The sequence below is a fragment of the Puma concolor genome, chromosome D1, assembly GCF_028749965.1.
Source record: "Puma concolor isolate L17-30 chromosome D1, mPumCon1.1.hap2, whole genome shotgun sequence".
NCBI lineage: Eukaryota > Metazoa > Chordata > Mammalia > Carnivora > Felidae > Puma > Puma concolor.
Genome location: NC_141676.1, coordinates 26,329,725 through 26,343,075, shown reverse-complemented (window position 1 = coordinate 26,343,075; position 13,351 = coordinate 26,329,725). Strand labels below are relative to the sequence as shown.

The 13,351-nt window shown below is 45.3% G+C and overlaps 1 protein-coding gene across 4 annotated transcripts in view; it reads left to right on the top strand.

Moving 5' to 3' along the window:
- Positions 1-11,960: 11,960 nt before the first annotated feature.
- TRIM44 (tripartite motif containing 44) overlaps positions 11,961-13,351 on the top strand; it is a 112,049-nt gene continuing 110,658 nt past the window's right edge. The window contains exon 1 of one of the 4 annotated variants that reach the window (XM_086677677.1): positions 11,961-12,981. In XM_086677677.1, the coding sequence (XP_086533803.1) occupies positions 12,313-12,981 (669 nt within the window). In that variant the 5' untranslated portion in view covers positions 11,961-12,312. The remainder of the gene's footprint in view (positions 12,982-13,351) is intronic. The other 3 variants (XR_015240897.1, XR_015240898.1, XM_086677676.1) reach the window with 3 other exon arrangements.

Genomic DNA, 13,351 nt, shown 5'->3' with positions numbered 1-13,351 from the left:
GGGGGGAATCAGGAAGAATGGGGGGGGTGACATTTTGGTTAACCAGCTGTGTCTGCACCAGGTCCTTGGATTTTGGTCACCAGAATGAAGCACAGAGGATACTGGTTGACAAAAACAACGGATTTCTAGTTGGGCTAAATTGAGAGCAGAGAAGGTTTCAAATCCTGGAGCCCCCTAGATGCTCCCTGGGGAAATCATGGAGTCCATAAACCAAATCAAGAAGTGGGATTGCCCTGAAACTTTAGGTTTAAATATGGAGGGTCAGAGCCAACATGTACCGTAGGGATTACTGCGATTGCTTGGAAAGGGAGTCACAGTAATCGGTACCACCCTGCACGTTTTTTCATAATGTGACTTTGAAAGTCTTCAGGAGGAGTCTCTTCCTTCCCCCATGAAACTTGGCTGGCCTCCGACTTGCTTTGACAAATATTTTACAAATAACACTGTGTGACACGTGACCCAGACCCGAAGACGCTTTGAAGCGTCCGTTTTTGCCTTCTTGGAAGCCTGCTGCCACGTCCTGAGTCTCAGTTATCTGGCTGGAGGGCCATGGAGAAAGAGAATGGCCCCGGAGGATGACAGAGAACCAAAGCTGACAAACACAGCTGCCAACTATGTGGGTGACACCATTCTGGATGTTCCAGCTCCAGGTGGGCACCCAGCTGCAAGCAGCTGCCTGAACGACCACGGCCTACGCCACACAAAGCAGAAGAACCGCCCAACCGAGCCCAGGCAATTCACGAGATCCTGAGAATGATTGAATCATTATTGGCTTAAGCCAAACACATTTCGGGGTGGTGTGTGGCATAGCAATGGGTAATTGAAACAGGAACCATTTCCCGTTCACGCATTTCGCAGAGGAGACTAAACAACCAACGAAGTGAAATAACTAGCTAAGAGCCTCCTAGCTCCATGGGGGCAGACGCATGGTAGGCACCCGGATTTCTGCTTTCTCAGGTCACCGATCATTAAACCCGGCATAACTATTTTCATACAGACAAAACGAGTGCATTTGCAACTCTTGCTGATGTGCATATAATGTAACGGCTTGCACTGAGCCAGTGTTTATTATATGCTTGGCACAGTGCTAAATGCATTATCTCACTCAATCTTCACACGTGAGCCCACAAAGTAGGTCTGATGTAACCCTCCATTTAAAAAAATAAGATAACTAAGTTTATTTTTATTTTTTTTTTTAATTTTTTTTTTTTTTCTTTCAACGTTTATTTATTTTTGGGACAGAGAGAGACAGAGCATGAGCGGGGGAGGGGCAGAGAGAGAGGGAGACACAGAATCGGAAACAGGCTCCAGGCTCTGAGCCATCAGCCCAGAGCCCGACGCGGGGCTCGAACTCACGGACCGCGAGATCGTGACCTGGCTGAAGTTGGACGCTTAACCGACTGCGCCACCCAGGCGCCCCAAGATAACTAAGTTTAAAGAAGATAAAAAAAAAATAAATAAATAAAACTTGCTCACAGTCACTCAGCTAGGCAGGAGGTGCAATCAGGATTCAAATCTAGATCTAGCAGGCTCTGAAGTGTTGCTCTTATCACTGTCCTGGAACACGGCTTGCACGGACCCACAAAGGCGTTTTCCCAACCTACCAAGATTCTCTTTCTTGCATGATGCAGTGACGCCCTTCGGCCTGACTCTGCATTTCATGTCTTAACTGTGCCTCCAGGTCATGATGGGCTTCCGGACGAAGACAGCGCACATATGTTTCCTTCCTTCTAAGAGTTTCTACTTACTGGGCGTTTGCTCGGGTCACCAAGACCCCTTTTAAGGTGAGAAATAAAAAAAAAAAAAAAAAAAAAAAAAAAAGGTCTTGAGTTTTGATCCCTCCCAAGAGCTATAATCATGGCGTTTGCTGCCCTGCCCCCCACTCGCCATACACACGACGTCAGGATTCTGTGTGCTCTTCTCGCCCTTAAATTACCTAGTGAAGGGAAGGATGAAAATTGTAGTGTTGTGGTTTAGCAAGTTTGTCTGAGTCTTGCTGAGCAAGGACAGAGAAAGTAAGGCAGGAAAGAGCAATGGAAAAGAGGGGATACGCAGGAAGGAAGTTGGATGGGTGAAAGGTAAAAATATTGGCCGATGATTGTGGGCTGAGAAACCTAAGGCTGCCTGCCCTCGTCACCTTATTAGGATGACTGCACCACCCAGTGTACCCACGTCAGTTTGGGTCCGTTCCTCGTGTCCTGGCAGGATCGTCAATAGTGCTCGTTTGCGCTCTCCGGGTGTCCGGTTTGGATAATACATCGCACGGTGAACCCCTCAATCATGGTTCACTGTCAGCCCACCCCATCAGGTCTCGTGGAAGAGAACTGGATACTAGATTTCATGAAGGATGCCAAGGACACCAGGGTCAAAAGACGCAGCCCCTGACCTGAAGGAGTCCACGGTGTGTGTGGGAGCCATGTAACAGCTTTGTGATGTGTGAAGCACAGTAACAATGGTGCTACAGGGCCCACTGGTAGGTAGCAGCTGGGGGAAAGAGCCGAGGCAGTGCATTATGGGAAGAGGGAATATTGGCAAAGACATGGTGGTTTGGAAAGGCACGGCATGGTTATGGGAACCATAGAAAGCAACCACTCCTCATGGCCAAATTGTAAGGCAAGATGCTCCTCCCAGGTATTTTTTGGAAAGGCGCCATCTTATATTTGATTTCTTCCAAAGTCTTTCATTTTATCAGGTTATCTCCTGGTTGTTTAAGTGAATATGTTAAATATTACTGGTAGCTATTTAGGCTTTTCAGTGATATCCTCAAACATTTATACATTCAAGCGGGCCATTAGAGCTTTTTTGGGGTGCTCTTGTCATGACAAGATGGGGGAATCGCCTTACATTGGGGTCACCTGAGGTTAGTGTATGCGATGGTTTGTTCTACTGGAGACCAGCCCGTGGAGCTCAGCAAGAGGTGAAGTGGGAGAGTTAGGCAAGTGGTCAAATCACGGATGACCTTGGGTTACATGCCAAGTCTGCAGCAGGCAATGGAAATCTGATAAAAGTTCATAAGATCAGTGTATCTTAATGAAATCGGCATTTTGGAAGAATTATGTGGGTGGTAATGTAGAGAGGGGCCCAGAAATGTAAGAATGTCAATTTATGACAGAAATACAAGTGCACCGGCAGCAGTAATCCTGTCAGTCTCGTTTTGTGGTTGCATCCTCAGAGGCTGGAAGAGTACCCAGCTCAGGGAAGGCAGTCAAAACCTAGTGAAGGATTCAGGGGCGGCAGGGGGGTGGGGGGGGGCACCTGGGTGGCTCAGTTGGTTAAGCGTAAGATTCCTGATTTTGGCTCAGGTCATGATCTCACGGTTCGTGAGTTTGAGCTCTGTGTTGGGCTCTGTGCTGACTGATCTCTGCTTGGGATTGTCTCTCCCTCACTCTCTGCCCTCCCTTGCTTACATGCATGCTCTCTCTCAAAAATAAATAAACTTAAAAAAAAACACACACACACACCTTAGTGAATGAATAAATGAGTGAATGAACAAATGGCCCACTCTAAAACTACCTGTCTTTACTCCACATTTCACCCTCATCAGAAGAGGCTATCTCAAGAGTTTTCAAGACAGCTTTTCCCACTTTTGAACCTAGGTCCCTTCTGGTTTAATCTGTCTTTCCCAACCGGAGCCCCTTCTTCTAACCAATTCCACTCTTCTGATGTCTCATCATTAAAGTCTCAAGGACTACTATGCCAATATATTACCTTAAAACTTTTGTGGAAAGGTACCACTTCTAGGGAGCATATTAAGGGCAATAAGTCTCCTTGTTACTTGCCCATCACCCTCTACTCTTAGTCACCTCGTTGTGGTACCTCCCATAATATAAATTTCTTCATTCCTGGTTAGGCTTAGAAATTGAACACAGATATTGAGAAAACTGTCTCACTCTAGAGAATAAAATAAAGTTGGATCGGCACTTCAAACTGTATACAAAGGTGTCCTCCAGATGGACCTCGATGTGAAAAGTGAAAACAAAGGTAGAAGAAGCTGTGTGATCTCGCAGCAGACAGGACTTCTCAAACAAGATGGATTTGACTACATCAAAACATTAGATCTCTATTTGAAAAGGACACGGCTATAGACAATGTTAGTAGATGGGTGACAGATCAGAAGATATTCCCAGCGTCTAAAACTGACCAGGGGTACCATCTGGAAGGTACAAGAAAACCCTGCCAGAAAATGAGAAAATGGCAGATAACTTAATCAAAACAAGGCAAAAGCTAAAGATAGGTTATTCATTGTTGAAATAAGTTTTTAGGCCCAAGATGGAGCCGTTCCTGCCCAGGATGCCACGTCCTCAAACTTTTGTGCTCCTGTAAATGTTTCACTTGGCCAGAAATGGAATATATCCAGTTAGCTAATCTCCAAACACCAAGTCAACTCTGGGTTCTATACTTATTTCCTTGTTTCTTTTTTTTTTTTTTTTTTTAATAAGGCCAGATATATAACACCAGCCAATCGTGCCCTGTTTCTGCTTTGCTGCTTCTAATGCTCTAATAACTTGCTCTTGCCCAAAATCCCTCGGGAAGAGTGTTCCACTGCTTATGGGGCATGTACTCACCCAATCCATGGAATGTTTTCCCTTGAATAAAGGACATCGAATTCACTACAACATTGTTTTAGTTTTGTCATTTGACATCATATAACAAAAGTATAAAGAGCTATTCATCTTTGTTAGCAATCCCCCAAATGCAAATTATAATACGACAATGAGTTAACACTTTATATCCATTAGATAGAAGAAAATTAGAAATTTAGAAAATACCAAATGTCAAAGAGTAGATATCAAAGGTTTTAACAATCACAGCATTGGGGGGAAAGAAAGAGAGAAAGAGAGAAAGAGAGAGAGAAAGAGAGAAAGAAAGAAAGAAAGAAAGAAAGAAAGAAAGAAAGAAAGAAAGAAAGAAAGAAAGAAAGAAAGAAAGAAAACGGAGCGCCTGGGTGGCTCAGTTGGGTAGGCATCTGCTGATTTCGGCTCAGGCCATGATCTCATGGTTTGTGGGTTCGAGCCCCGCATAGGGCTCTGTGCTGACATTGTGGGGCCTGCTTGGGATCCTTCTCTCTCTCCCTCTCTCTTTCTCCCTCTCTTTCTGTCCCTCCCTGGCTTGTGCTCATGCTCTCTTTCTCTTTCAAAAGTAAATAAATAAACTTAAAAAAAAAAAGAAACAAAGAATTCTTGAGTGTCCTGTGTATGTAAAGTTTAACACGTACACAAAACGATAGAATACTTTTTAAAGATACATACATTTTCAAGGACATTTATTGAACACAGAGAGAGTTTCTGTCAGAAGAAGTTGGGGGAATGGAAGTGAGGTTTGGAGAAAGGGAAAATAAAATAAAGTTAAAACAAAATGAAATGAAATAAGAAAGCTCTCTTGCACAGAGTAAAGGTGGATTGTGATCTGTGTAGCATGATTAGCTCATCTGCACCTGAGTTCCAAAATAAATAAATAAATGGAGAGAACAAGCCTCGGGGAGATTTCCCTTCATAATCTCTGATTTACAAGGTAGTGCACTAACTGCTGAAACACAAAGTCTTTAATTAGTTCCTGTCCACAGGTGACTGCTTTTCCAACTGGAGTAACGGAAGGCAAATTTGGGGATTTTTCTCACTCCCCAAGTACTGATCTTACAGATGATTAAGTGTTCGCCCTTGTTCCCTGCAGCCCACTCAGATAAAAGCCAAGACCACCCCTACGAAAACATTTCCAAGGAGAGAAGTTTGAAAATATAATTTTGACAAAAAAAAAAAAAAAAAAAAAAAAAAAAAAGGAATTAGCAATACCCAGGGATTAGGGAGCTGGCTTGAAGACCACACAGGAAGTCAGAGATTAACTCACAATTGACTGGATATTCTTTTTTTTTTTTTCTTTTTTTAAAGTTTCACCTTTTATTGCTGTGAGTAGCATATTGCATATGCACACTTTTTAGAAATTGTTTTTTTTGTGACCACATGTTCTTTAAAAAAGTTTTTTTAATGTTTATATTCATTTTGCGAGGGAGGGGCAGAGAGAGAGGGAGACAAAGAATCCCAAGCAGGCTCCAAGCTCTGAGCTGTCCGCACAGAGCCCTGAGGTGGGGCCTGAACTCATGAACCTCGAGATCACGACCTGAGCCGAAGTCAGACGCTCAACTGCCAGAGCCACCCAGGCGCCCCTATGACTGCAAGTTCTTGTAAATAACTTGCCTGGCATTTAATTTCCACATGTTAAAACGGGACATCCACTGTCAGGGACTTTGTAGAAAGCCTCTGAAGAAAACCAAAACATGTATCTATGGAATCTTGAATTCTGAGTGTGAAGGGCATGGTGGTTATGAGAATCAGGTATTTGGGGGCACCTGGGTGGCTTAGTTGGTTAAGCGTCCAATTCTTGATTTCGGCTCAGGTCATGATGTTGTGGTTCATGAGATCGAGAGGCTCTGATCTGATAGCACAGAGCCTGCTTGGGATTCACTCCCCCTCTTGCTGTCCCTCCCCTGCTCATGCTTTCTTTCAAAATAAATAAATAAACTTAAGAAAAAAAGAAAATGAGGTATTTTTATTATTTGTTTATTATTTGTTTTATTATTTGTTTATTATTTGTTTATTATTTGGAGTTATTTAACACTACTAAGCAAGTAAAATACCAAATGAATGTAATTAAAATAGCTCAGTCAGAGCTTGTCTGGGGTTGTCCTTACACATACTTTTTTTCTTTTTTTTTTAAAGGGGAGAAGTGTTTAGAGCATTCCAGTATCAGTAAGCAGTGAATCACTCGTAAGAACTGGATGAAATGAAAATATTCGGAAGAGTGTTGGGCCAATGCACCATTTTGGTATTCATCTTCAATAGAGTTCTGAGCAAAAGAAGAGGCTCAGGCATAGAGGCTTTCTTCTTTATACTTCGGTAGGGTTGGGATTGGCCAGGGGATAACATATTTCTCTGCGCTGACTTTAATAGGATAAGGTGTTAGCTAATATGATAACAGCATGAGAGGAGATTTAGGTGATCGCAGGGGCTTGGGGCAGGGGGAATGAAACCAGTCACTAAAATGACAGTCTAATGATATAAGAATGGGACCAGCTGAGGGGGTGCAAAAACCTTACCCGAAGCAGCGGACTTAGAAATTCTACACTGTTCCCTCTCAACTTCTAGATGTTTTTCTGAAATGAAATGTGCCATGGTATGAATCTTACTAAACCCAGGTCATCTCTTTGGAACAGGTGAAGGGGATAGAAGTTGACGTCACAGGTGGAAGGGAAAGACAGGTGAGGTTATGGGGAAGCAGTTATCACCTATTTATACCACAGGTGAGTCTGGTGAGATGGAGTTAGATCGGAGTTTGAATCCCAACTAGGCCAACTTCCGGCTGGGTAAACTTCAATAGGTTTCTTCACCTCTCTGCACATAGGTTTCCTCATGTGTGTAGAGTTCAAATGTCTAATAATTGAAGAGCTATCACCCATGTAATTAAGAGACACCTGTTTCTTCTAGGAATACAACATTTATTTCTACAAGTCCCCCACACACAGGTTGGTCTCAAATGCAAGCTTCCGTGTCCTCCACAGGAGTAGCAAGGAATGTCTTCTGCCTTCCGGCAGTAGCATCTGGAGATGCCTTCCATGTGTTGCTAACCACAATGGGAAGACAGCACCAAAGCCAGTAAGTCAGCCCTCAAGATGATTCAGAGTTCTGGGGTAATTTATTATACACTTGTAAACAACGAATGCATTATTATTTTTTTTTTTCAACGATTATTTATTTTTGGGACAGAGAGAGACAGAGCATGAGCAGAGAGAGAGAGGGAGACACAGAATCGGAAACAGGCTCCAGGCTCTGAGCCATCAGCCCAGAGCCCGACGCGGGGCTCGAACTCCCGGACCGCGAGATCGTGACCTGGCTGAAGTCGGACGCTTAACCGACTGCGCCACCCAGGCGCCCCCGAATGCATTATTTTATTATGATGCGTGAGGTGCTTCTGTGAGAGAAACCTGAAATGTTGGAGTGGCTTTGGAACTGGACAGTGGGGGAAGCTGGAAGGACTTGGGAGAGAGTGTCAGCGAAAGCCCTTAAAGTCTTGAAGAATCTGTGAGTACAATCCTGATGGCCTTTGAGAAGGCTGTAGATGAAGGCTTTAGGGGAAATAAGGAAAAGGTTATTGAAAACTGGAGGAGAGGGGTCCGTGTAACACAGTGGCAGGAAGTTTAGCAACACTGTCATCTGGAGGGATGTAGAAAGTACAAAATGTGTCTCATTAATGGAGTGTTCTAGCTCAGTATATTTCCAGGTAGAGTGTTGAAGGTGCTGACTGATGTCTTCTTCCTTATTATAGCAAAATGTGAGAAGGAGAAAAATCTAAAGAAGGGCTAAAAAGAAGCCCAGAACTTGCTAGACTAGAAAATTCACATCTTCTCTGGATGACGAATAATGCTGAAATGAAGAAATGGTTTCCACTCAAAAATAAACTCTAGGATACTTCAAGGAGCACGTCATCAAATAATGGATCTGACAGTGTGGCTATAGAACCCTTTGTTCAGACCTCAAAAAAGATCTACAGCAGTGACTCAGAGAGAATCATTCAGACAAACAACAGGGATTCAAAGGAGCTGATGAGTGTTGCGCCTCAGCAGTTTTAGCAGAGGGACTCTCCAGAGTAGAGAAGGGCTTATCCCAAAGAGAAGGGCATGGGTATGGCTTCTGTCCAATGCGGTGGTGCCTCAATTACATTCATAGGAAACTCACAACATTTTAAAAGAGTTGTATTGAGAAATACAGAAATACTGCCAGCATGGACTAGGGGGACAGAGACAGTACAAAATGAAAAGGGGTCTTTCGGCCCCCTAAATTCTACTCGCAGGAAGCAGACTGATAAATTACTTAGCTGCACACATGGCTACTTTTCACAGAAAAGTTAAGATGACTCAGAAAGTGGAATGAAGAGCCCACAGGGTAAAGTCAAAAGCCATAGAGAGCCATTCCCTGGCATAAATAGGACTGAGCTCTAATCAAAGAATTTCTAACATGTGTCCAACTGGATTATAGGATTGCTGTGGACCAGTGACTCCTTTGTGTCTCCTGTCTTTTCTCCTTTTTGAACTGGAGTGTCTGTACCAGTTATCCTAAGCCTGTCCCACCATCGTTAAATTGGCAGTGTGCAGAAACATAATTATTTAGATGAAGGGGAACTATACTTGAGAGGAGCTGCATTTAAGCCACTAGAAGCTTCCTCCATAGCTGCAGCTGATTTAAATGATAAAATTCTGGACTTTGAGCTGATGATGTAATGGGTCGAGACTTTTGGGCACTTGGGAGGAAGTGAATGTGTATTGCATTTGAGAGAGATGTGAATCATTAGGGGTCCGAGGGTAGAACATGGTAGCCAGCATCAAAAATGACCCAAAGATCCATCCCCACTTCTTGATATTTATGCCCTTGTGTAGTATCTTCCCACAATGAATAGGGCTGATCTCTGTAACTAACAGGCTATGTCAGAAATGATGATGTGTGACTTCTGAGCTTAGAGCCATAAAAGACATTCCATCTTCTACCTTGCCCTCTCTCGGATCACTTGCTTTGGGAGAATTCAACTGCCATGTCATGAGGACACTCAAGCAGCCCAGTTGAAAGTGGTAAGGCTTCCTGCCAACAGCCGAATAAGTGAGCTGTCTTCGAAGCAAATCTTAACATTTCTAGTCAAGGCTTTAAGTGACTATAGCCCCAGGCAACATCTTCACTGAAATCTCTTAAAAGATTGTGAGTTAGACCACCTAGCTAAGCGACTGCCATATTTCTGGCTCACAGAAATAGTAGGAAATCATAAATGTTTACTGTTTTAAGCTGCTACTTTTTGAGGTAATTTTCTAAGCAAAAACATTAATATAACAAAGTTTCTATCTCTGGATGTTCCCAAAGATTCCTGGGGAATCAGACCATTCTGATTTCTGTGCTGAGGGGGACAGAAGGTCCATCTCATGGAGTCAACCACACCCCATTACCAGAACTTTATGAAGTCCCTTTTTAACAATTCCATCAACTTCTGCCTCTAAGATCCTCTTATCGCAGAGAGTTCAAAGAAAGATTGTGAAATGTTAGATACTGAACTGCACAGTATGATCTTTTAACTTTCCCTCAGATAAAGTTAAGAACAAACAACAACAATAATGACAACAAAAGACACACGTCCCTCTCCACCAAAGACCCTGGACACAGAAATGTTCTCTTAAGACATTAAAGAATTGTTTTCACTGAAAAAAATATTTTCTAGCTGCGATAACATTATGTTTGTATAGGCTGCTGTTTCTTTTAAGCCTGGGGTGGTGGAAATTAGCAAGCAGGAAACACTATTCACTAGGTAGACTATTGCTGATATTTGAGTTGACATTTGTTGACTTTTTTTTCTTCAGAATGATGCATCAATCCCTGTTTCAAATGCAGGCACAGAAATGATTTCCAAAGAAATGAACTGGAGAAAGTAGAAATGCGGATGGAATTGGAATAAAACAAACCTTCCTTCTGATCCCCCCCCCCACCCCCACCAAAATTCTATACAATTACTCTGAGGTTAAAAAAACAAACAAACAAAAGATTTCAAAAACATAAGTCTTGGACAAAAGCTGCACACAAATGAAGCATACATTACATATGTGAAGACATTAAAAATGATTTTAAATGATTTTTACCTCACCCCATGCCCTGGCATTTTGTGAAACTCAAATGGAAATCCCAGCTCAAAATTATAGAAGTGAATCAACGGAAAACAAACACCATTCCATTCCCCTCCATTCTGTTCAACCATACCTCAGCCTCTCCCTGGATTAGATCAAAATGTCCTTTTCCTCTCCTACATACAAAACAAAAGCTCTTAGTCTTGGAGAGACTTAGATATGGGGTAGAGGTTTAAGGGGGGGGGTGCATATACTACCAGCGTCTAGCCAATAATGCCTAATGCGTTAAAAATATGGTTAAAACTTCCTTCAAATATGGGCAACTAAATAGAATTTGAGCCAATAATAATAGTTAAAATGTAGTGAATACTTCTACAAGGCAGGCACCTTTACATTTCATCCACAAAGGAGCCCCAGCAGGTAGAGATTACCATTATTTCCACTTTATGTATGTTTTTAAAAAAGCGAAACACAGAATGATCAATTAACTTCTTCATGATCACAAAGCCAGTAAGTTGTAGTACTGAGAACTGGGAGCCCTCCGGCAGTGGATCTTCCAAAACCAGCTTTTAAAATGACACGCAAAGATCTGGTCCAATTCTTGGCACTTCAGAACCGGTTAATAAATAACAGTCCCTTTCATTTCTCTTGAATCCCAATCTGGACCTGGGCGGTCTCCTAACATAAAGCAAAATGACTGCACTTTGGAACTCTCACTGGACAAATCCTCTCTCCTCACTTGCCTCACCTGACATCTCAGCCAAACCCAAGGCAAGCAAGCTCTCAGGAAAAAAAAGGCATTCAGGTTGCCACCCTAGAGATTCTGAGCCCCAGAGAAGCAGGAATGCAAATAGACTTTGCAAATAGACAAAGTATAGTATTGCTGTGGATCGAAAGTGTCTGTTTGCCCAGCCCGACTCTGAAATTCCCTGAGCCTGAAAGAACAAACACAACCCTTCCGGGGGCCCTCATAAAATCCCAAGCGGTCAGGTTTGGTCTGGTAAACAACACTCAGTCCTAGCACCTGGCCGAACACGGGGCGGTGGGGACTGGGACGGGCGGCGACCAACTGGAAGGACAGAGACTGCAATCAATACCCACTTACACCTGCCTAGCGGCCTTGAAAAGTCAGGTTGACACCTACAGGGAGGGACCCTGGGAGGCGGGGCCCGATTCCCGCCTCGGGAGTGAGCGGGAGACCTCCTCCATCCTCCCCCTCCATCCGGGGCTGCCGAGCTCCCCCCATAGAACGCGGAAAAGGGCCCTTGCCACTTTAAATGACTCAGGAAGTGAAAAGAGACCGCTGACAGGGAAAGGGAAAGCAGAACCGGGGCGGCGGGGCTGGTGGCGCGGCGATCTCGCCCCGGGCAGCGCGAGGCAGGAAGGCGCGCGGCGCGGGGGCCGACGGGGGCGCGGAGCCGCCGCGCCGGAAGTACCCGCGCCGCGGGAGGAAGCGCAGCGGGCGCCGAGCGGCGGAGCCGGCGGGAAGGCCCCTCGCTCCTACGCCTGGCGCGAGCGGGCGGCGGCGGCGCCGCGGCCCCAGGCCTGTTCCGAGACCCGGCGCGGCCAGTTCCTGGGACGGGACCCCTGCGGGGAGGAGGACGGGAGGAGGCCCCGCGGCGAGCTCGGAGGCCCAGCGGCCTGGGCCGCGTCACCGCAGCCACATGGCCTCCGGAGTGGGCGCGGCCTTCGAGGAGCTGCCGCACGACGGCACGTGTGACGAGTGTGAGCCAGACGAGGCCCCCGGGGCCGAGCAAGTGTGCCGAGAGTGCGCCTTCTGCTACTGCCACCGCCACGCCGAGGCGCACAGGCAGAAGTTCCCCAGCCACCACCTGGCCCAGTACGTCCACGGCGCCGCCCCGGCCTGGACCGCGGACGCCCCCGCGCAGGGCGACGCGAAGGCAGATGCCCAGGCCAAAGTGGAGAATGAGAGGGATGTAGAGAGCGAGGTGGGGGAGGAGAGCGAGTCCGAGGAAGACAGTGAATCCGAAGAAGAGAGCGAGACGGAGGAAGAGAGTGAGGATGAGAGCGATGAAGACAGTGAAGACGACAGTGAGGAAGAGATGGAGGATGAGCAAGAGAGCGAAGCAGAGGAAGACAACCAAGAAGGAGAATCTGAGGCCGAGGGAGAAACGGAGGCAGAAAGCGAATTTGACCCAGAAATAGAAATGGAAGCGGAGAGAGTGGCCAAGAGGAAGTGTCCGGACCATGGGCTCGATTTGAGCACCTATTGCCAGGAAGATAAGCAGCTTATCTGTGTCCTGTGTCCGGTCATTGGGACTCACCAGGGCCACCAGCTCTCCACTCTAGATGAAGCCTTCGAGGAACTAAGAGTAAGTATTGGGAGTTGAGAGCATAGGTCTAGAGGTCAGGACACCTGGGTGTCAACTCAGGTGGCCCACTTGTGGCCACGTTCGCTTTCACCGTAACCCTAAAAAGCCAGTCTATGCAACTTGTTGGGAGCAGTGCTTATTCCCCCTTTTTGGTTGAACTCCTTTGAGAATCAGATGAAAGTTCTGGACTCTGACCCAAGGGAAATATATGTACACACAAAGCTTAGTGTACACTTTTCTCTGGAAAATTGCAAGCCACTGGTCCCAGGATCCCAGGTGAAGCATTCCTTGGGAGTTTTGACTCCGTGTAAGCCAGTTCCCACAACGTCACCTTGTTGAGCCCAGTGCCTTGACTTGGTAAGGCAGTCTC